The sequence below is a fragment of the Diabrotica undecimpunctata genome, chromosome 8 (assembly GCF_040954645.1).
Source record: "Diabrotica undecimpunctata isolate CICGRU chromosome 8, icDiaUnde3, whole genome shotgun sequence".
In the NCBI taxonomy this organism is placed as follows: Eukaryota; Metazoa; Arthropoda; class Insecta; order Coleoptera; family Chrysomelidae; genus Diabrotica; species Diabrotica undecimpunctata.
In genome coordinates, this window is record NC_092810.1 from 117,062,544 (window position 1) to 117,087,080 (window position 24,537).

Below are 24,537 nucleotides of genomic sequence, written 5' to 3' on the forward strand. Positions count from 1 at the left end.
CCTCTACATACTAAGAGAGCTGATATCTTGCCAACATCACCACAAAATCACACACCGCCAGCGTCTCCAAGCACTTGCATTGCTCAAGCATCGCAGGTTGTATTTTCACCAGAAGCAGTTAGACCGTTGCCGAAAGCGCTCCATAGAAAAACAATTGGCAAACGAAAAGTGAGGAAGTCTGCAGTTTATACAGATACGCCGGAGAAAAATGCTATCCAAGAGGAATATGACGCAAAAAAGAAAAAGCAGGTTAAGAAAAAAGTGACTGAGTTAAACGACTAATCAAATAAAACTTTTAGAAAATACAAGAAAACCAAACAATGCCAGAACAATCAGCAACAGAGTGATAGCGACGAAGAGGATGATTGCTATTATCTGGTTTGCTTGGAAGCATATCGTAGTAGTCGCCCTGGAGAGAAACGGGTGCAGTGCACTGAGTATCGTCATTGGTCCCATGAAGAGTGTACTCGCCAAGAACTATACGTATGTCACAATTGCCTTTCAGAATAAAAAATATTTTATATTGTATGTTTTTCACTAGAATAAACAATATTTTTCTATGTCTTAGTGCTGTTTCAATTGTCGCAGGTATCTGTTTCATTCGTCCCTGCCACGGGGACAATTGAAACAACTTGACAAGTTCAAGTTTTTATTTAATATCTTATTAATGACATTATATAGACAAAATATAATGATATATATGGAAACACAATAGGATACGCTTTTTATAACTAATTTCGTAATTTTGAAATTTGCGATAGATGCAGAGAAAAAAAATCAAAATGCAGAAATGTTTCAATTGTCCCCGGTCTACCCTACAGTGTACATAGTTATACATATTAGTAAATGAACTATAATTACTTACCAATATCATTACTAATACAGTCTTCTTGGATTTTGTCATCTGTTATTGAAGTACATTCCACATTACTTTCACATATATCTATTTCTTCTAATTGATCACTCTCGTTTTCACTCCCCACTTTATTTTGAGAAATATGGAACTCTGCAATTTTTGAATCATAATCCTCTACAGCATTTTCTTCAGCTATTACACCCGATGCTTTAAGAATATCTTCCAAAACAGATGATTTTCCATTTTCTCTATTACAGATTGTGGTGGTTGTGGACGCGCTACTACCAATTTCAGCTCCTGATTCCTCTAATTTAACTTCAGATTTTTCCGTTTGTAATTTGCTTGTAGTAATAGTCGGTGTAGTCGTAGATTTAGATACTTGAGTTGAGTTCACAATGTAGAGAGGCGATGAAGTCCCAGACATTGACTTCCCTACAATTTTACCTCCCAGAGGCACTACTTTAATACTACCCTTGGAGCTCATTACTTGTAATTGGGAAAGAGGAATAACTTTTTTAGTAGCTGGGTTAGTTTTAACTGTCACAACTTTATGTTTAACAGAATTGACTCCGGAGTTTGTTACATTAGTTAAATGTAAATTTGTTGAGGTAGAATTACTGGTAACGATTTTAAATTTATCTAATTTTTTTATGGATATATTTTTAACGAAAGGAATTTGAAGTGTCCTTTGTAAAATACTGTTGGAAGGTATCGTTTGGGCATTAGATACTACAATTAATTTTTGACCAGAGTTAACAGTTTTCGTCATAGGCGTTTTAGGTGTAATTTTTATGCATTTCTGAGGTTCAGTGCTGGGGCCCGCGGTTTGGGGTGATACTTGTTTAACTGTAATGCTAGCGTTGGGCTTAACGGTCGTTATTACTTTAGGCTTGGGTGCCTGGTTTTCATTGGAACACAACGGTACTTGTGGAACTATGGAGTGTTCCGGTGTTTCAGAATTATTGCCTTCAGTCTGTTCTTCATCAGGTAATTCGTCTTTGACTGATTGCAAACTAATGTTTTGAAGAATGTGTATTCTTTGGTTTACAAATTGTGACTGTGAAGATTGTGAGGATGAACTTAAGCCTGTATGAGACTGCGAAAATGAATGGATTGATCCCGGGTGGATCATTCTGTGTTGAACCAACTCAGAATGTTCATGGTCTACTTTTTTAACAATTTCTTTTGGTTTTAGTTTCGTTCGTTGCCTGAAATAAACATTAATAAAGTTTTAATTTGCCGAATTTATTATAAAACATTACCACTATCATAACTAAAATAAATACAAATTATATTTCTATACTGGTTTAAGTGTTAAGTTGATGTCACATAATTTCTGCAAAATGTGTATTTTTGTCACATATTTCGTTCAATAACATTATTTTTCAAGTTGACAAAAATCTAGTTATTATTGGTTAAAATATTGAAAAAGAAAAATAATAATATATTATATATGCTGTGATATTAGTTAAGTATTACAGAGAGCCTTGTGAGCAATTTGGGTGATGATATAGTGTGAGGTAACTTGAAATAAAGGCAAAATACCATCAACTTCTAGTTGGTTGAGTGCCAGAGCACAATGTGACGGCAGTATGGAAGGACTATGTATCTTTAGTATTTCCAAATGTTGCCAAGAAGTGGTTGATGGGTGACATTTGTAACAAAGTGTCAAGTGGAGATTGGTGTTGATACTGTTCAGGTTGGAGCAGAAAAAAATGAGAATATATGTTGGTTCTTCCAGTAAAACTGGAACAGAACTCATCATGGGCTGAAAAATAGCCTCAAGGTCAGTTAGTAATCACTATGTGCTAAGAAAACACCGCAATACCATAGATATATAAAAAAAGATATAACGATTTACAAAATATCACAGTCAATACATAAAGATACATGTATGCATGTATAATATATTTTTATGAAGTTGAAAAATAAATCCTTAATTCTTATATGCTAGTCATAAGAGATCTGTCAGATAATTCATGATGAGATTACATAGTTTATTTATGTTGGTATATTACAAAAAGTATTGCTGAAATCAACACTTAGTCTAGCTAGCTATCAAAAATAAACACAAACTGAATAATTTCTTTCTCATAAAAAACGTCGGCCTTTTTAGTGAGCAAAATTTTATACTATAAAGCATTTTTGGACTTCTTATCTTTGAATAAACTCACCTGTACACTTGCTGTATCCTACATAACTTAGGACCCAACACATTCTGATTTATATTTGTATTTTCTGGAACCATTAACTTTCGTTTCTTACTTACATTCTCTTCTTGTTTCATAAATGGTATAATTTTGCTAGTCTCTGGAGTTGCAATTGCCGTTACAGGGGAAACAACTGGTCTTTTTCGTTCCGTGCTAGCTGGTGGGGGGAGTAATTTATTACATTGACTAGCACTCTCAGAGGCATCATTGGCGACTAATGAATACAGAGTTTGAGGAGCTTCTCTTGTCAAAAGAGGTACAAGCCTTTGGCCTTCCTTTGCCCAATCTTCACGGGATGCTGTATGACCTGTTATACTACAAAATTATTGCATTATTAGTTCTTGAAAGATAATAACTATGGTAAATGCTGTACAAGTAACTTATGAAACCAAAAACAGGTAAACAACCTGTTAATCCAAAAATATCACAAAAGTAACAGTTATGTGTCCTGCGGGCCAGTGGGGATTGCTATTAGAATGCAACAAGTTCCTTTAGACATTCTTGACGAGTCAGCTTTTAGATGGAGGATAAGAAGTAGTCTTTCACCAAGTTTATATTCTCTGAATGTCTGAAGATTTCTACAGCTTCACTAATTTTTCTAGAATAAAAGTAAGGATTTCTAGAAAGAATATGTATTTTTAAACAATACAAAGTGCCTTGTTTCTTGGCAGTATACATCACTATGAATGGGAGAAAAAACCAAATTTCAGATGATTAAAGGGCATATTTGATTCACTTGGATTCGGGTTTTGACGAAGCGATCAGTTTCAGTGATTTGTATGTTTATCACAAGAAGAGAAAGGTAGTGAATTTTTGACACCAGGCAGAAAAGTTTCTAGGCAATCGGAAAGTATTTTTGATGTCTTATTTGTGAAAGATCTTGTTTATTCTGTCTACATAGGAGCAAATAACAAAATTATTACCAGCAATATTCACTGATGATGATGCACAGAAGTGAAACATGTATTATAAAAATATTTTTATATTTCTTGTCAGGATCTAAGTCTTTTCAACTATTTATAAACTGTTTAAGATATGATAACATAATAAACGAAAAACATATATTTTGTAGCTTATTTATAAAGACAAGTCAAACAAAAAGAAATCTATTTTACCAGGCGCTTTTGGTTGATCACCCAAAGTTCACTAATGAAGAAGGCTTCTTAAAAAGACAAGCATATTACTTACTGATATGCAATTGTATTTAATTTTTCATCACTAATGGCTCTCCTTACTTCAGCTTTATGCCTATCTAAAGAGATATTTAAAAGATAACCAGTGTCTTTTAATAATTTAAGTTTATCTGCATTAGGGTAGCCTTGTGCTCTTAATGCAGAAACAAGTTGGGAGTATGCTTCAAGTTCTGAAAATATTAACAAAGCAATAGTTAGCTAATAATAAACTGAAATTATGAAAAATTAATATAATTATCAGAGCTACAAAATTAAAGGCAGCATAAATATTATTATAATATATTAAAAAACAACACTAATACACTGAATAATAATAAATACGAGTTATTTCCTATAGACCATACATTATACTTATCTCCGAAATTAATCAAGTTTGAATTCTGAAAAATTGCATTTCTACATAAGTAGCTAGTAGTAGCTATTAGAAAAGAATATAGACGCATATAGAAGGATCTTTCACGCAAGTCGATCAAGATTTTAGTTCCTTATTTGTACCACTAGGGAGCAGTCATGTCAGCGCTATTACTGCTTCTAAAATATGAAAGAGTGAGGCAACAAATGTAATTTTAGATTTTCATATGTAGATGCAACGTGGTGGTAGAATAGCATTAATGTTTTTGAAGAAAATAAAATATTATTTTAACTTGTAATAACTTAATCTTCTTAGAAAAAATATTGTGATTCAATTTCTTAATTTAAATATGTACAAATCTACAAATAATATAATTAAAACTCTCTTCTTATAAACTATAAATAAAATTAATTAAAAATCAATCACTGGGAGAGAAAGACCAAAAAATTCTAAGGTTTTTCGAACAAAAAACAATTTTTGATCTCGTGAGTATGCTAGAATCACTTTTTAGCACATACAACAAAGAATTATTTTTTACAATTTGAAAACTCAAAATTGTCAAGTATAATTTCGGATTATTAAATTTAAAAAATAAATAAGTAAGTCTCAAATAATGCCTCTTTAGAGCTCAACAACCGAAGATGAGAAAAAACCCAAAAAAGGCTAATGGCTACTACCATCACCCCCCTTGCAACAGAGTTGCTAAGAAACCAAGGGGCTCTAACAAGCAAACTTACAGAGTCATATTATGTAATACATAACGTAATAGAAGAAATACACTCTTCAGATATAGATCCATTATATAGTATAAATATTTACAACATCCATCCAATTAACTGTGTTTTTCTCCAAGATTATTCAAAATTTTACCCAAGAATTAGACAATACATATTTAAGCAAGATTTAGAAAAGTGTCTTCCCAGGTGTCGCTATATATTCACCGATGCATCAAAGAGTAACAATAAAGTAGGTTACGCTATATTTGATTCACATAATAACATTAAAAAATCTTATAAATTAAATGAAAAACTAACAATATATACGGCAGAATTAATCGCCATATTAGAAGCTCTTCTATATATAAGTAATATGAAAGTTACAAAAGAATCATTTGCAATTTGTTCAGATAGTAAAAGTGCTGTTATCAAAATAAAAAATATCCACCAGATCAATAGTAATTATATTTTTACCAAAATAATTACTAAACTTCATGAACTACAATCTCAAAAGATTAATGTATCACTTGTTTGGATTAAAGGGCATTGTGGAATAAAAGAAAATGAAGAAGTAGACGAAGAAGCTAAAATAGGATGTAGAACAGGAGAATATTTAAGTATAAATATCCTCACAATGAAATTGCTTGCCACGTAAAGCCCATATTACTAACAGAGTGGAGAGAAATGTATAGAAGCAGTCCAAAAGGAAAATTTTATAAAAACATAGTTACCGAGCCTCCTAGCCAATCTTGGTTCTCAAGACTGTCGGGAAGTAAGCGGGTTTTCTCTGTATTGTGCAGATTAAGGTTCAACCATGTTTTAACTCCGCAGTATAAATATAAAATAAAATTAAGTGATTCTCCTAATTGTCCATGCGGAGAAGAAGGTACAACAGAGCACATTATATTAGGCTGTTCTAAAATAAGTAATGAAGTAAAAGCATTAAGTGAAGAAATAACCAAAATACCCAAAATCACCAAACCATATAACCTAACCCTAAGATAGTCTAATATATTAAGATAAAAAGATAAGAAAAAAAAGCGAATGGACAGAGACTCCGAAGCCAATAATGCACAAACACACACACACGCGCAACAAGCAGACTAGGACATAAAGCACTGTTTAGTATTCAGAATGGTGGTAGCACACAGACCCCATCCTGATACTCAACTAGATCGGGCTCAAGCAAATTTGATCATAAACAAACTGAAGAAAGCACTTGATGAGGCTCCTATCATAAGTCAGAATGAACTTCTGTAGTTCCATAAAACATTGTTTTTAGCGAAGAGAAGTGGGTGACTGTGTTAATGAGTATACAAAAAAATGGACGACTAAAGTGGTGAAGACTATGGAGGGCCTGTAGGAGGAACCAAACTTAAATATAGTTGATCCAAATAACATGCAAACAATATTTATTCATTGTGAAAATTATGTTTTACTAGTAGCTGTTATTTTAAAACAAGATTAAATAGTACCCATACAGCATAAAAACTTTCACAAAGACTATTCATGAAAAGTTACTGTTAAATATTTCAGGAATGCTTTTAGTTGTTATTAAAAGATTATGGATGAAAAGTTTCGACAAAATGGAAAATTTCAAAATTTAGTAAAAAGTTTCATTGAATACTTTTTTGAACAGGACAATTGTTCAATGACATAATTTCGTAAATAGTATAAAAAGTTTAATGAAAAGTCTTGAGTCTATGAAATTTTTGGTTGAATATATTTTGAGAAATTTTTTAAAATGTTTTATAAATTTTTGGACAGGAAAACAGTATAATAAAAAGTTAGTGACAGTTTTTCGTTGTGTTGTAACAAAACTATTTGTAATTCAAAGTTATAAAATTTTATTTACATGTAATAAAAAAATAAATACTTTTAATATTGAAAATTTAATACCTTTTAAAGTTTTAAAATTAAAAATTGAACAATTTAATATATTAAAAAAACAATTTTATTGTGAAAAAAAACAAAAAAAAAAGACAGTTTGCAAATCAATGGCATTAAAATTTTATTAAGCGTGGATGCATAAATTAAATAGCTCCATTCGTGTACTCATTTCTCACTTCCCCTAACAATATCTTTCATTATAGTTTTGAGCTGACAGCCATGGTTTGAGTTTATGCTGTCGCCCTCTTCATGAGTATTTTGAAGTATAAAAACTGTGACCAAATCGCACATTTGAACTGTCCTTCTATATGTGTCTTTATTATTTGCTACTAGTGTAGATAGTTTACAAGTCTAAAATATTGAGAGCTTGCTGTCACTTCCAATATTACTGGAATTCACCAGCAACTTTAATATTTTTAATGGAACTCTATCTATTGTATTTTTAGGAATTGTGTAAAATTTTGAACAGTTTTGACTAATTCATCTTTTTTTTTAATTTGACACAAAAAATTTTATTATTCATAACTCATATAATATCTATTTGGAAACAAAATCTATTGAAATTTTATCAACACAGGAAATAAATAATATTTTTAAGATATATATATATATATATATATATATATATATATATATATATATATATATATATATATATATTGAAATTCAATTTCTAAATACAGCATTTTTCATATAAAAATGCTTGCATGTCACAATTTATATAAAGTGACATCACTTATATTTAAAATTTCCAGAATGTCAACCTTAGAGTTCAAATTTTCCTAACACAGCTAATAATACGAAACCCATACGGAACTGCTTGATCTTGAGCGGCGTCCACATGGTGTAATAATCAGAAAAATGTAATCATCATTATATTGAAAATTTTAGAATTATATTGATTAAATAACCAAAAACATTGGTTATTATTAATAATATAAATTTTATAAAATAACTCTGTAAGTCTTATATTCCACAAAATAATAATTTTAATTAAATAGATTAGACAATTGTACGCAACTGATACAGGAATACTTCAAATGTTAATGACAGTTCAGCGTGTACATGGTTAATGGTATACATTTAATGGTTAATGTTAATAATTAACAGTTAATGGTATACATTTTTTTTAAACTTAAAACCATTGGCAGTCAATAATTTTCATTAAATCACCCTGTATTTTATGATTTTATCAAAAAAAGACCATATCTGTCTTCCTAATAGTATTAGGGTACCTTATACCTAAATTCAATATTTTTGAAGCTAGTAATTTTAGCTGGCACAAAATATGGTCAGAGAATCTCGGAAAACATACTTGAATGGTTTGGACAATGTTTTTGTTGTATTTACAATCTGTAAGTAATAAATACAAATTTATTTCATTCAAATAATAACAAATATTTTGTAAAAATTGCCAAAAGTAAGCAAACAACAATAGGAGTAACTCAACTAACAATAATCAAAATTTGACAATTTGCAAAAGCAGTTTTGTTTATCGGTTTCATAATAAATGAGATAATATCCATCATTAAAACCACAATAACTAACTCCAGATATAAAAGTTAATTTCTTATGTTGATAAAGTCATAAAATATAAGGTGTCAAAAATTTGCAGTCTATATGAAATAACTTATATTTTGGAAGGATTATAAAAAAGTTAAATAAAGCTAGAGAAAGATTGGATGAGGGTTGAATTTTTTTTATTATTCATGATCACACACACAAAACTTATCATAAATGATAAAATGAAGTTTCTATGGACAATTCAAGGTACAAAAAATGTAAGATATAGAACAAGATTCATTTGAGAGGAAAAAAATAATTAAAGTGAGAGACTAGACATCAAATAAAGTTGTTTCAATTAGTTCCCACTATGCATTGATTAAAAACTAAAATGTCACAAGGAAATAGTTTTAGAACAATTACATCTTACAACTATAAACTTGGATTATAGATCATATATAAAATGCAGTTTAGAGTAGTGATAAATAAGTAGAAAAGGAAAATGCATACTCGTCACATACATATATTTTATAGGAGTCTACACTTTATAAAGTTAAGAGGACCAATCACTGTAAGCCTTACTTTAAACAAATATCAATCACATAATACAACATAGATTTAAGTCTAAATAAAATGAAACTATTAGTGAAATGTAAATAACAACAAAAATAAATTATGTTAAACACATACTTATTGCTTAAAATAGCCAAAAAAGTGATAAATCTTAGTTAAAAATAAGAAAAACCTGAGCATAAGGGAGGAGAAATATATTACATTTATAAGAAAAACAAAAACAATACACTGAAACCATAAATGGACATTAGAGGTGGGAAAAATGGAGACCCAATTATAGTTGGAATATAAATGTACCTAACAAAAAATCATTGGGTTTAAGAACTAAATCCCAAATTAGAAATATAGCTAACAGCAGTAAGAAATGGGAGACCATAAATAATAAGATATTTGAAATCATGGACATAAACAAAATGAAAAATTTATAATCTAGCCAAAGAAATATTGAATTCTCAACTAAAAATGCAATAACATTTATTGTTCTTTTGAGAACAATAGGAAAAGAAGTATGTTGATTATGGACAAAAATATGAATGAAGAAAATACTTGAGGGTAATGGAAAATTCAACAGTTGTAAATACTCCCTGATGTAGATTGTACTTAGAATTGATATCTAATTCTGATTCACTTAGCATTTCATCCTTCATTTATTTTTATGACATACATATCTAGTGTGAAAGGTCTGTGAAGGTATACTTGAAAGTTGATTAAAACAGTAAAATATTAGAATTAAATTGTTTACCCAAGTTTCTTAAGTTTTGGACTGATTCTTCTTTAGTCATATCAAGTAGCAAAGGCCACATTATATTTGTTGAGGTTTTTGTGCTATGAAATAACCATTTTCTTCCAAATATAATCAAATCTTTTCCTAATTCTTGTTTGACAGCGTCTAATTTTTTAAGGTTAAGTTTTCTGTAAAATTCTTTATTTGTTCTGAACTGAAATAATGAAGATAACAATCGCGCACTTTTGATAGAATAAAAATTAATAAAAATATTTGAGTATCATAATAATTTTAATCAAATAGACACAAAACATTCAACAAATATTTTAAGTTTAACAACCTGAAGATTGACGGCGGCAACTAATTTTTTAAATTTGCAATTCATTATACCAACATAACAAAAAAAGACAGTGACTGAGTTCTAGAATACAATCCATTAAATGTTTTGTTAACACTTCAAAAAATAACAAATTATTTAAAAAATGTTATATTGAATGGATTCAATAAACTTCTGTTTTATTTTGAATCACTAGATGCAAGGAATAATATTTTAGTCTGTTTTTATCTGTTAAATTTGGTAAGATTGTAAAGTGACAGTTGAAATTTCGTTTGATGCCTTTTATCTTAAGCGGTAATAGTCAGGTTGAATTGATAAAAATCTTTGCTTTTTAAAATTTTATTTTAAAAATATTCCCATAGTATTGGGACGATATATTACAACTGCAAAATATAGTTTCATTTATAGTTTAACTTTTGTCCCTTCGTAATGTTTAATTTATACGTTAATTTATTAAAGATAAAAATTATCGTTTTGCTTTATTAGTTTAGGGTGGTTTAGGTTCATACTTACCAATTTATGAGTGCTTATGATGTAATATATTTTACGAAAGTAAACCCTTCTATTGTAAATTTAAAAGAAAATGTATTGCTATTTCACAAGGAAACTAAGTTCCTGTAGCTGGCTGTATACCATGTATCACAAAAAATTTAAGTAAAAATCCTTTTTATAAAAGGTATATAAATTAAAAACCCAAACGGGCTATGTCATGAAGACAAAACGTTTTCGGAAACCATGTTCCATCATCAGTGTCTAGGTGTACATGTTTTGAGCCACTAAATATCAGGGTAACATTTGGTATTATATTTTAAGAAGTTAGAGTTACCAGTGGATATGATAACATGGCGACGTATGACTCCAGATGAAGTTGCTACAGCTCCAAAGACCAGGTCTTTGTACAGCTCAGCAGTACATATAAGTAAAAAAAATTACGTATAATAGACTGAATTGTTGATCGTGCTGGAACCGGCCTATTTGGAAACATATTTACAAATTGTTGTCTAATCATGTTGTCTGATAATCCATTCACATGCTAGACAACAATTTGCACTTTTTCCTCGACCGTTAAAAGCATTTTTACGAATTATTTTTTCAATAAAAAGTTTCTGTTTACCGTGCAAAAACACTTCTCGATATGTTATTATTTGATGGCTGAAGGCTTGATGATTTGGTTAGCTGTAAAGCAGGCAGCTGTTCGCGCGCATCCATTCCAATGTTCTCAATTGTTTTGAAAATCATTACCTGTACAGAGGAATTGATATTAACACTGAGAATTTAGTGATGAATTTGACATTAAATAGTCTTCACCGGATTATTTTGTATTTCTATTTTATAACATTGGTATAAGAATAAATTGTAAATAATGAGTTTTTCGACAACTTACCTAATATGTATCATATTTTTTATTATTTTTTGATTGAATAAAACAAAAATTTTATCCTTGGTGTGAATTGAACCCCAATCTTCTTGTCAATAGACCACGTCTCTAACTATTACACCAATTCCACAACAGTTGCTTTCGGACAGAACATACCTACCTTCAGTTTAGTCAAATATTTCAGTTGAGTTATTTTTATTATTAAATAAACTTAAAGATTTATAATTTAAAATCGCTACTAATTAATGTTTTTTACTATAATATATATTAATTTATTCAATCATTTATTCTAACATCAGAACTTATTAAAATAAAATATTTTCGAGGTCATCCATATAATTATGACTGAAGTCAAATAGCCACGTCTAAGAACTAGTTTATCTCGTACTATCTCACAACTTAATCTGTCTTCTATCCTTTCCGCTATTTTGCCGGGTGGTAAGACACTCATCACTGTATATATGTTTTTGTATTATAAAAATAATCATTTTTTAATTTACAATGTTATAAGTCATTATATCTTTTATTTAAATGTAAATAACCACGAAAATAAATCATTATTGTACATATATATGTACCAAAAGAATTTTTTCTTACACCACTGACATTCCGAAAACAAGATCGGCTATTGTTATTAGCTACTTTGCACGCAAGTATTTATTCATAGGTTCCATCCTTATTATATTATATCAACGGTAAGAGTGATACACGCTCTAAATCATTTAAAGACAATACAAATTATTTTATAAATTTTCCAAAAGTCTTTATTTCTTTATAAACAACGATATTTCTTTATTAAATAAAAAATATTTATTAAATAAATATTTCTTTATAATAAAGCAGTGTAAGACAGACAGAATAAGCAAATTATAGGTAATATTGATTGCTCATGTATAGTCGCCTCGTATTTCGGTGAGACTGTGTAAAAATATATTTATCTATAAAAAAAGCAGGTAATAAAAATTAAAATAAAAGTACTCTACCAGGAGTAGTTATTAACTGCAAACTTATCAATGACTGGAATGTATTATAATAATACAAAGTTTTAATATTCTCATGGGCAGTCACCCGGTTGAAGTTTTCATCGGCAGACATGCATCCTTCGGGTAAGATATAACAATATTTGCCTGAGCGACCAAAACCATAAAGTAGTTATGTTAGTAGTTGGTTTATCAAAAAAAATCACGTTTCAACCGCCCAGTGGTTTACACTTGGGTAGATAAGTATATTTTATTTTTAAACCAGTAAAGTTAGATTTTGCGAAACAAGAATATTTTTAGTATAACCATAACAGCGTTCAGTTAAATTCAAATAAAGAACTGCAAATGAGTTTGATTGTGACTTCATCAGTGTTCTTTCTAAACTTCTTTACCATTTTACGAAGATACTTTTAAGAGGTGGCGTCCGCAGTGTGATAATAATTCTGCAACTGAAGAGCCAGTGCAATCCTCTAATCAATTGAAAGATTTACAAAGTAGTGTAGTAAACGTAAGCGACATGACAATAGCTCTGTGATGATGCCAAACGTATGCTGAAACATGTTTATGAAGCACTGTGTTCTGAGTTGTCTAAATCAGAGGCAATTGCAGAAACATGTTTTTTAACCAGAGTGTCCAAAGCAACCTGCTACAAGATTATAGCAGGAACATCTTCTTCTAGACAGAGGAGAAAGGATTGTGGCAAATTCGGACAAATAGAACCAAACTTAATTAAACCTATAACCGGAACAAGATACAAAATGTATGCCGCTAATATTTTTCCAACTATTGAAGCCTTCGATTATTTGTTAAAGCCAATAATTTTAAGCACAAACCGCCAAGCGACAAGCGCCAGGCACTAATGGAAAGTACTAGAATAATTTCTTTAAGAAACAATTATATCAGGCAGATAACTGAGGATCGAAAAATGAAACGAAATATTGTACCATATGTATGGTACACCGTGAAAAAAAGTTGGACGATTAATAACAAAAAGTGTTCTAATTCAGTACCGCCCAATAAAGGACAAAGAATTTTAATTTTACACTGCGGTGGAGGAAATGGATGGATCGACGATGTATTATTAACATCTGCAAAAAAAATTAATAGGATTACCATGAGTATATGGAAAGTTCAATTTTTTAATCATGGCTTGAAAAATCTCTTCTTCCGAAATTACCTAAATATACTGTGTGTCATGGACACCGCATCATACCATTCATGATTAATGAGAAATATTCCAAATATAACTTGGAACAAATTACAAATTCAGAAATTTTTATTTGAGGAAGATTTGTATTTTGAGGCATCATATAGTAAAAAAGCAATTGTTGGAGGTTGCTCATAGTAGACTGTGTTCTACACAGTCTAGGAGATAAACTAGACTATTTTAGAACCTGTTTTAGACTTTCTATACGGCAGATTGACAGTTAAATAATTGCGGAGTAAGAAATAGATGGAGAAAAACACAGTCGTATATAATAGTACTCATAAACAATTTATTACGAATTAAATGAGAAACAATACCTAAAGTATAATCATTATAATACATTTATATAATTTTTTATAGAACCTATACAATAATGTAAACATTTGATTTTAACAAAGTATAGCGATATTTTTTGTTATCTAACCAAAAAGAAGAATTGTTCAATCACATTTTAATATATTATTTACTTAATCATTAAATTAAAGTTCAAAGCAATGCCGATATATCCCATACTTTTATTAAACGGTCTTGTCCGACAGTAACCAGCCTTTTGTTTGTTTCGTCAAGGCTCATTGCGACTACACTATGTTTAGCATCGTGAAAGGTTGCTAGAGATGGCCGTCTAAAAATTAAACAAAAGCATTAGTACATCATTACATATAAAAAAACAAATGGACTGCAAAGCTAGAATCGATAAATTATCTTTTAAATTGCCATCTATTCAGTCTTCGGTAAGAAAATGGTACATTATGTTCCAGCAAGGAAGATGAAGGTGCACAATGAAAATCGGAGTGTGATGCAATCCCTTGTGATGGAGGAAAAAGATTATGACACAATTCAGAAAAACCGGTGATTCACTTTAACCACATTGCATGACAGTTTTCCACAAATTTCTCGATCCCTCTTACATGAAATATTGACTGAACACCTTGACTATATAAAAATGTGCGCTCGGTGGGTAACAAAGGTTCTGATAGAAATCCAAAAGACAGAACCGATGGCAATGACTCTTGATTTCTTGACCCGATATGACAGTAATGGTGACAAATTTCTCTACCGCATTGTAATTGTAATGGGACACGAAAATAAAACTTCTGAAACAAAGCGACAATGGATGGAGCGGGATCATGCAAACTCACCCTCAAAACCCGAAAAACAAAAAACCAAATCTGAACAAAAGGAAACTGATGGCAAGCAACAAGGTTCTTTCGCGCTGTAACAGATATTCCTCCCCAAACCATTACAGATCCTCCATTAATAAAGTAATAGGTCGTATATTATACTGCGTCGAATAACTCTCACACGTCTATCTGAGCTATATAGGCAGTACCTCGATTCATCAGTAAACAACACGTGCTCCCAGTCATTAACATTCCATTCAAGGTGCTCTCTGGCAAATTGTAATCTACTTCTACGATGATTTACGTTTAAAGCTGGTGCTCTGACTGGTATCATTATACGCAGATATTGTTCAGCGAGACGCCTTTGTATTCGCTCCGTGCGTGACTGACGCGACACCTACCGCCTTCATCTGACAGTTTTGGACCTTCTTCTTCTTCTTCTTTTTGGCTTTTATTCTTCTGAATAATCAGCCAGTACATTTGTTTTGTTAATTTTTGGGCCACTGTCGTGAGTCTGAGAATATATCTCATGCCCTATTATCAATTATCAGTGACATATAGACATTTTTTCTACATATCTACATTTTATTTATGTTTTCTATTTTCTTATAGTTGGTTTAAATGTTAATATTGGATAGGTTATTATTAAGGTTATAATTTTATATGGTTGATCTGTAGGAATCTGAGAAGAATTTTGATAATTTTAGGGTTAATCTCGCATAGAAGCATTGGCATGTTAATTGGGGTTTTAATATTAATTTTGATCAGCTCCTGATAGACATCATAATCTTTTATTTTGTTTATTGGGCATTCCCAAAATATGTGTTCTAGTGTATCCATTTGCCCACATTCACAGTATGGTTTATCGCGAATATAGTTTTGGACCTACCAATTTTCAGGTTAAACATATGACATATGTTTGACATTGTTAAATTCATGCAAAATTGACAATTATTAATAATTAACTTTTTAATTATATTTTTTCAGTTTATGTACAAAATAAATGTAGTATTAAAAACTGGGTTTCTCAAAATTCATCATAATATATCTTTTCAACCACAAACGGAAAATAAAGGGAAAAATCTAGTACTGGCAAATCAAGTTTTTCACGTGAAAGAGCATATATTTAAAAACAGTAATAGTAAAAATTATGATATAAAAGCTAAAGTCATCAGGCACTCTGCAGTTAGCTTGAAGCCTTATAAAATATCATTTAAGGTAAATTATTTAAATTTTTCCTATTTCAATTGCATAAAAATGAAGTTATGTGATATTTACTTTTTCATATTAATAGCACGGATCCATCTTTTTCTTTTCTCTAATTTATATGTAATCTTTGGGAACCTATTAAAACTACACTTACTATTTATGCTATTATTAGCACAATTAAATACGCAATACGTATTTGCACACATTTTTGATAAAATTTATGCGTAAAAAGGTAGGTCCAATTGTGTCATATTTCGCCGCTACGCACGCTGGCATCGTTTCAAAGTACCCCTACCATGGTCACGCACGGAGCGAATAGTGTTTTTACTAATTTGAATATTATGAACATTTGCCACTTGTATTTGTAAATGTCTCATTGTGAGAAAACGTTCTCTTATAGCACGAAACATGATAAACTGATCTTGTCGTGGTGTAGTAAGTCTTCCTCTTCCTTGTCCACGCCATCTCGTATGGTCGTTTGTTTCTCGAAAACGTTGAATGACTCGTGATATTGTAGTATGAGATACTCTTAACATTAAGCCTATTTCACGATAACTTAACCCTACATCAGCTAAAGTAATTGTCTGAACACATTCATCTCGGCTCAGATTTCTTGAAATACGGTCCGTGTCAACTAACTAGCATACGCAAAATAGTAAAATAATATTTTTTAAATGTAAACAATATTGACATTCTCAAACTGTCCCGTCAAATTATTTGATATTTCATAGCCAATTAACTGCTTCCATTAATGAGTATTACAGTTCGATAAAATCACGTTATGCATTGAGCGTACTTTTCTTTTTTGATAATAAAGATATCGATGATTTTTTTACGAAAATGTTGAAAAAAAAAATGAAGCTTTTCAACAGGGTGTTGCAAAATAAGATGAAAAATAAAATTTATTTTTACACCCCATATATGGGTGAAACGTTGACATTTCCCAGAAAACATTAATACAGTAATTACTTAGAAATAGATCTGCAATGCGAAAAAAAAAATATATTAATAACATGTAGCGTTTGTTTCTAATACATTCCACAGGGTGTTGCAAAATTAGATGAAAAAACACAACTTTATTTTTACACCCTGTATATAGGTAAAACGTTGACATTTCTCAAAAAACATTAATATAGTCCACAAGAAAACTAAATTCCTGTAGCTGGCTGTATACCATGTATCACAAAAAAATTAAACCTAAAATGGACCATGATTTTAAAAATATATATATACTTATATATATATATATATATATATATATATATATATATATATATATATATATATATATATATATATATATATATATATATATATATATATATATATATAAACTCCTGGACAAAATTAACGCACCACTTTAATTAATATAAATATTTACAATATGAACACAAAATAAAACTAAGTTACATTGAAATAATAATAAACACCTACAAATAAGTCCAATATGACTTTATCATGACCTTAATTTGCATTATTGTTTCTTTAAAAATTTGTTTTTGCCAGAAATGCGTAAATAAGCTAGCATAACCCAAAATTGCAAAAAGAAAAAAATCAGTAAAGTAACACAATAAAATGCATCTGGGTCAACGTGTAGGCCCTCCTCTACTTCGTATGACTGCATTTATGCATCGAGTCTTGCTTGATATCAAATTTTCAACAAAAGCTTGCGGAATATTCTTTCATTCTTCAATAACGGCCTCAATGAGTTGGTTGTGATTGGCAATAGGGCGTCTACGACTTCGAATCTTTTTTTTGAGATAGTCCCATAGATGCTCTATAGGATTCATGTCCGGACTGTTAGGTGGTCACTCTTATAATGAAATATCAACATCATTTAGGTAGCCAATAACCTGTCGAGCCACATGAGGACGAGCGTTGGCTTGCATGAATAAAAAATTAGGTCCAAGAAACGGAGCAAAAGGCATTACATGTTCGACAATAATGTTGTCTAAGTAATAATAGGCATTCATAGACCTCGTATGTATGGGGACCAATTCCGTACGAGCTTCAAAACAAATTCCAACCCCAAAACATTTTAGAGCCACCAACAAAAGGTACTTTAGGAGAGATATTGTAGCTGGCAAACCTTTTTCCTCGCCTTCGCCAGACACTCTTACGACCATCTGGAGCTTTTAGGCTTACTCTAGTCTCATCGGAGAAAAGAACTCGTTTCCAATTATCGATGGTCCAATTTTGATGCAATCTTGCAAAATTCTATTCACTAAACCCTGCGTTCTCTGGTAAGTAAGAGTTTTTTGGCCGGTTTCCTGTTGCTTAATTCTGCTTCATGTAAACGTCTTCTAACTATTCGAGATGATGTCGCGATATTTCGAGCATGTGCTAGTTCAGTTTTTAGCAAATTGCTGGTGACTCTCCTATCTCTGAGAGCACGTTGTCTCAAAAAACGATCATCAATTTGATTAGTGCAACGCTTTCGCCCTTGCCCTGGTCGTCGATGGTACGACCCTGTTTCATTATATCGCCTCACCTTGCGACTGATGCTGGAACTGGATGCTGGATGTCTTCCTAACAAACCTGCAACGTATCGCATTGAATATCCTTTATTTAGTAGAGTCGATGCTCGTACTGCCTTCTCCATTGACAAATTTCTTTGAAGGTTCATTTTTTTATTTGATTTTTATGCAAATGAACTTCTAATCATGCATGTGATTAAAAATATCACAATAAAAAGCTTGTTTCTCACAAGCAGTTTGCTTTAATCGGCACTCGTTATGAAAAATTTGACTCACTTTTAGTCTAAAACGAAGTTTAATACAAATTATTGTTAAAACAAGACTATTATTAGCTTTAATAACAACTGTCACTGTCAAACAAGGTCACTAGGCAACTTGTCGTACAGTAAATTATATATAAATAAAGATTATTGAGAAAAATATGAGTGGTGCGTTAATTTTGTCCAGGAGTTTATATATATATATATATATAAACCTGGAGCCAAAACTAATACTATTACAGGAATTAATATTAAACTTAACAGTCTTCCAGGTCGAACCGCGTCTATTATCATTGCATCGAGCTTTCCACATCCTCTTCGATGTTTTCTTCATGGCTCACGAGGTCTCAGCCTCCGAAGCCCGACACAACTGCACGGATCACCATCGAAGGTATAAATGAACCGCCCTCTATTCCCAACACCAGTAAGGCATTGGTTAATGATCAGTGTAGTAGTGTCTGGAGCTCGAGAGACTGAGACCTCGGAAGCCCTAAAGAAGACATCGAAGAGGATGTCGAAAGCTCGGCGCAATGATAATCGACCCTGTTCAACCGGAAAGACTGTTGAGTTTAATATTAATTCCTGTAATAGTATAAATCTTAGCTCTAGGTTTAATTGTACTAGCCGCGGAAACGTTTCGGAATAAACATGTATACACAGATACTTACTCTTTATCTTTAAGTGCATTATGACACGGTTCACACACTCTGACGGCAAATTCGAAACCCATGGAAGGAATGTTTAACCTTCCTGTCGAGCATTTTTCGCATATGGCTTTGCCGCAATGGCGGCAATGGTGTTGCCTTAATCCTAATTGTCTTTGGTCCATCATGGCACGAAGGTTCCAGAAGAAAGGCCTACCGCAAAGTTGACACAGATCCGATTCCACCCACTCGGGAGTTTCCTGTCGTGGTTGGTTCATATCCCAGAACACTATTACGTTATCTTCTCCGGCACTAATTAATTGTTTGGTACTCGTTGAATAGTAGAGACTAGAAACCTAAAACAAACGAAAGTCTGAATATGTGCGTGGACACTAAACGCAAAAAGAATGTGTTTACTTAGGATTTATTAACGGGCTATACACATTACAATTTAGACTTCAATGAATCGCAGTAGTGGTGAGATCGTTTAATGTCATTATTTCAGTTCGTTGTCTGTAAGAATTCAGCAGACTGTCAGTACATTATGCTTCGCAACAATATGAATCAAAATGTGGATCTTTTACACCTTCAAAGTTACATACATACATACATACAAAAATGCAGTAATTAGTGCATAAAATCGACCTTTTTTATCCACAGCTTCGGCTGTAGAGCTTCAAAAAATTTAATTCAGAGTAATCGTTCAGAATGATCATTCTGTCTCCGGCTTCTGCACATAATGTAGCCTTTTTTAAATAATTTTAAAGTGTTTGTTTGTCCTTTTGTAGTGTAGTGTGATGTACATTTATATGTTTATGACATTTTGTTCTTGTCGGATAGGCCGCAATTGACGAAATGCCCCTGAAGATGATCTAGGGATCGAAAGTACTTGGGCAAGATTAAATTAAACTGTGCTCGATATATGCCTTTTATCTGATCAAAGTTTATATAGTAATTGTTAACCCACGCGATAAATTCCTGGAATATGAACGTCAGGCCGTGGTGTTGGGATACCTACATTGTAAAAGTGGCGTGTCCAGCATGCTGTAGTCAACATCCCAAAGTGTGAGCGGCGACAAAAAGTGTATCAATACTCATGCGCTTATGAAACGCACAACATCTTGTTGGGGATCTTCCTCGTGATCTTCGGCCTTCTAACTTTCCTTGGATAATAAATAAATAAAGTCTTTCCATGTTCTCCGTGTCTGCTCTCATAACAGGTCCAAAGTATTTTAATTGTTGGAGATGGATTTTGCTGGATAGCCGTTTGCTGATTTTTAGCTCATTTAGAATTGAATTAAACATTAAGGAAATTAAAAAATAGAAAATCACCAGGAGAGGACAGAATACCGAACAAACTCCTAAAGCACGGAGGACCAAACAACTATTAAAACTAATCCAAAAAATAATAGAACAAAACAGAATTACTCAAGAATGTAGATCAAGCATCCTAATACCTCTCTTCAAAAAGGGAGACAAATCGGACCCGGAAAATTACAGAGGAAGTAATTTATTAAACACAACACTAAAATTAACAACCAAAGTGATAATAAACAAACTGAATGAAATTATAACACTTGCAGAAGAACAACAAGGTTTTAGGCCGGGCAGATCATGCACCGACGCTATACTTATAATGAGGCAGGTGCAAAAGAAATCATTAGAATACAACAAACCAATATATCTGTTTCCTGGACCTAAAGAAGACATTTGACCGGGTGAAATTAAAAAAAATAAAAGACGTTATCCACTTACTGCCCGCAAGAGAGATATCTCTAATAATAATTAAAACGATCGAAAATATCTACCAAAACAACACAATAAAAGTAAAAGTAGAAGAAGAACTAACCGACCTTATTAAAGCTGGCAATGGGATAAGACAGGGAGATTCCCTGACTTCTTAATGTTCAACCTGATTATGGATGAAATAATAAAAAAAGTAAGAACTAAAAGTGAAGACGATTGTATGGAGCACCAATTTAATATAACCGCCAGAAAATTTAACATGTTAATTTCCTCAAAAAAGACAAAATGCATGGTTACAGCAGCAAATTTACTAGAATGTAAATTGGAGCTGGAAGGTCAAATAATAGAACAAGTGATGGAGTTTAAATATCCAGGCATCACAGTATCTAGCTACGGAAAGCTCGAAAATGAAGTGGAAGATCAAGTGATTAGAGCAAACAAAGCAAATTTGCAAAACAGTCATCAGACCAATAATGACATACACGGCAGAAACAAGACCTAACACAGAGAGGACAAAAAGGATGTTAGAAGCAGCAGAGATGAAAACACTTGGAAAAATTGATGGTAAGACACTATGGGACAGAGCTAGAAGTACAAATATACGACGTAGAAGCAAGGTGGAGAACATCAAGAACTGGGTAAGAAATAGAAGAGTAGAATGGAACGATCATATAAGCCGAATGACAACAAATAGAGTAGTAAAGACGGCAAGAGACTGTTCCCCAATAGGAAGACGATCAGTAGGAAGACCACGAAAACGATGGAACGACAACTTACTGGAGGCACATTGAAAAACAGACAGAGTCATGTCTATATAAAAAGAAGAATTGAATTATTTGTCCTGTGGTAGGCCATTAGAGGCACACCAAATCACAGCTCTTATAAAGCTATTCAACAACATATATGAGACTAGTCACTTACTAAAAGACTACTGATCGCTACTATCAATATTCATTCCATTTCCCAAAAATGTAAAAGATAGGAAATTCCGAAATGTGAAGAACATAGATTAATTAGTTTGATGAGCCACGTACTTGAAGTGCTTCTTACTATCAGTTACTCGCGCATACACACCAAATTAGAAAAACACCTAAGTGAAGTTTAATTTTTATTTAGAGCAGGACTCAAAACGAGAGAAGCACTTTTCAGTTTGCAAGTTCTGATACAGAGAGCCAGGTGTAAAGTGATGATATTGATGAGATGGTGATGAGAGTGGTGATAGAGGGCGATGTGTAGGTATGCATGTTCTATTGATTTCGAAAAGGCATTTGACAAAGTATCACATCAACAACGGATTTCTTAGAAGTCTTGATCTTTTGGATTGAAACATAGAAATGGGGAATACACAAAAGGTCTTTTAAGTGGCAGTGTGTAAAGGTCTACAAGGTCCACCGAGCTCTTTGAAATCTAGAAACTACTTATTCTCTGTGATTTTTTGCAGTTCCGTCTATCTTGGAAATAGTTTCTTATTTTTTAGAAAATAAAAAATATTTTAAAATGTATGTCAAAATCAAAAAATACTGTACGACATATATGTGAAGATGCCCCATGCTCGATTCTTACGATGTCTAGGTTAGCAAATTATATGTGTGCTAAAGATATACGTATTTATAAAACAATATTCATAGATGTAGGACAATATACTTTTTATTATACCCGATACTGATCATTTATTTTAGATAATTTTCTAATTTGAAAAACATTTAAAATCGAATAGAGAAAAAATTATCTGGTTTAAAGTTTTGATTTTCACAGCCTTATAAAAGGAATACAAATAGCAATAGAAAGCAAGCAAAGAAAAAGAAGACGTGAATGGCATAAACTTAAAAAATAAAAAACAGAAATTTCTTATTTGTTTTTTACTTTACACTTACGATTACAACTGTTTTCACCATTCATAAATTAACTTACCTTATTATGATGTCCCTGTAATTCATAAGCATGGCCTTGTTGACCTCCAATATCCCACACAATCACCGTATGATCGAAAGATCCACTAAACAACATATTCCTATCACTGTCCCAAGATAGTGACCGAATAGAACCTGAATGTCCTTTTAACGTTGTGATCACTGAGGCTCCGTTATTATCTAGTTTTAACATAGTTATTTGTCCTGAGTAGTCGCCAACAAATGCGTGTTTTGTTTGGACGTCGAATCTAGTATTTGAGTTAAGGAAAATATATAGAAAAACCAGTTAAAAGGACTCCAGATCAATAAAACAAATATTAAATACAACTTAAAACATCCTGTTTAACTGATATCAGTAGAAGCGCAACAAAACTGTCTCAAAACAGACTTTACTGTTACTCCTGTAAAAACCAAATATTTATTAATATTATCTGTTGCAACACAATTTGAACCTAATAATGATGGTTGAAGAAGCTTTTAATAATTTCAACCCTTTGTTTAATTTGTTCATTCAGCTTCACTTAACGTTTAATTAACACCTTAAATACTGAAATCGACTCATTTTTTTTATAGTTCGGTTATCAATCATCAGTTGGATATTCTCCATGTAACGTTTGCTAGTACGAATATTATACAATATTTATTACTTATTATTCTGATTTGGGTCTATTATATATCTCACTCTCTCTCTAAAGAAAAAATTCATACATCCCAAATACATAAGGTATCAAAAGTCCTAGGTGATCTGTAGAGAGCGGAATATATGCAAAGTGCGTATAGGTGTGCATATTTTACATATTTTTGCCCATTGCAAACATTTCATATTTAAGATAACACGATTTATTTTGCATATTTTAAAAATAAATTATATAAAAGTTTAAAATTTGCCTCTCTTATTTGTAATTTTATAACTTGGATATGAACTAGCTCATTATCTATCTGGACTTTAATAATTGAGTTTTCCAAGGAAAAGATTATTTTATTAGCGTAGCAAGTCGTAGGTACCGACCTGCTTTTAAGGGTCTAATTATTTTGTCAATTTCCAGCAAATATTTGTTTAAAGTAAACATTGTATCGTGTTTAGTGTTTGAATTAAGTGTTTTCCCGAGTTAAAGCTAAGTGGGGACAAAGTATTTTGCAAGGCCTGTCTCAAAATCGTAAGTTACATTTATTTGTACATTTAATTTCTTAAAATAAGGAACTGACAAAGAAAAGCATCGTGTCCCACAAAAGAAATTTTTCACAAAAGAG

At 31.7% G+C, this 24,537-nt stretch overlaps 2 protein-coding genes across 3 annotated transcripts in view; both read right to left on the reverse strand.

Moving 5' to 3' along the window:
• The window catches only part of LOC140447897 (uncharacterized), a 32,238-nt gene extending 21,871 nt beyond the window's left edge, over nt 1–10,367 (reverse strand). For both annotated transcript variants that reach the window (XM_072540817.1, XM_072540818.1), the window contains exons 1-4: nt 10,036–10,367; nt 4,255–4,429; nt 3,031–3,381; nt 866–2,064 (exon numbers count right to left, since the gene is read on the reverse strand). In XM_072540817.1, the coding sequence (XP_072396918.1) occupies nt 866–2,064; nt 3,031–3,381; nt 4,255–4,429; nt 10,036–10,096 (1,786 nt within the window). In that variant the 5' untranslated portion in view covers nt 10,097–10,367. The remainder of the gene's footprint in view (nt 1–865; nt 2,065–3,030; nt 3,382–4,254; nt 4,430–10,035) is intronic.
• Nucleotides 10,368–14,193: 3,826 nt separating this feature from the next.
• Wdfy2 (WD repeat and FYVE domain containing 2) overlaps nt 14,194–24,537 on the reverse strand; it is a 56,836-nt gene continuing 46,492 nt past the window's right edge. The window contains exons 3-5 of the mRNA XM_072540820.1: nt 23,288–23,534; nt 19,655–19,986; nt 14,194–14,541 (exon numbers count right to left, since the gene is read on the reverse strand). Of these exons, the coding sequence (XP_072396921.1) occupies nt 14,406–14,541; nt 19,655–19,986; nt 23,288–23,534 (715 nt within the window). The 3' untranslated portion in view covers nt 14,194–14,405. The remainder of the gene's footprint in view (nt 14,542–19,654; nt 19,987–23,287; nt 23,535–24,537) is intronic.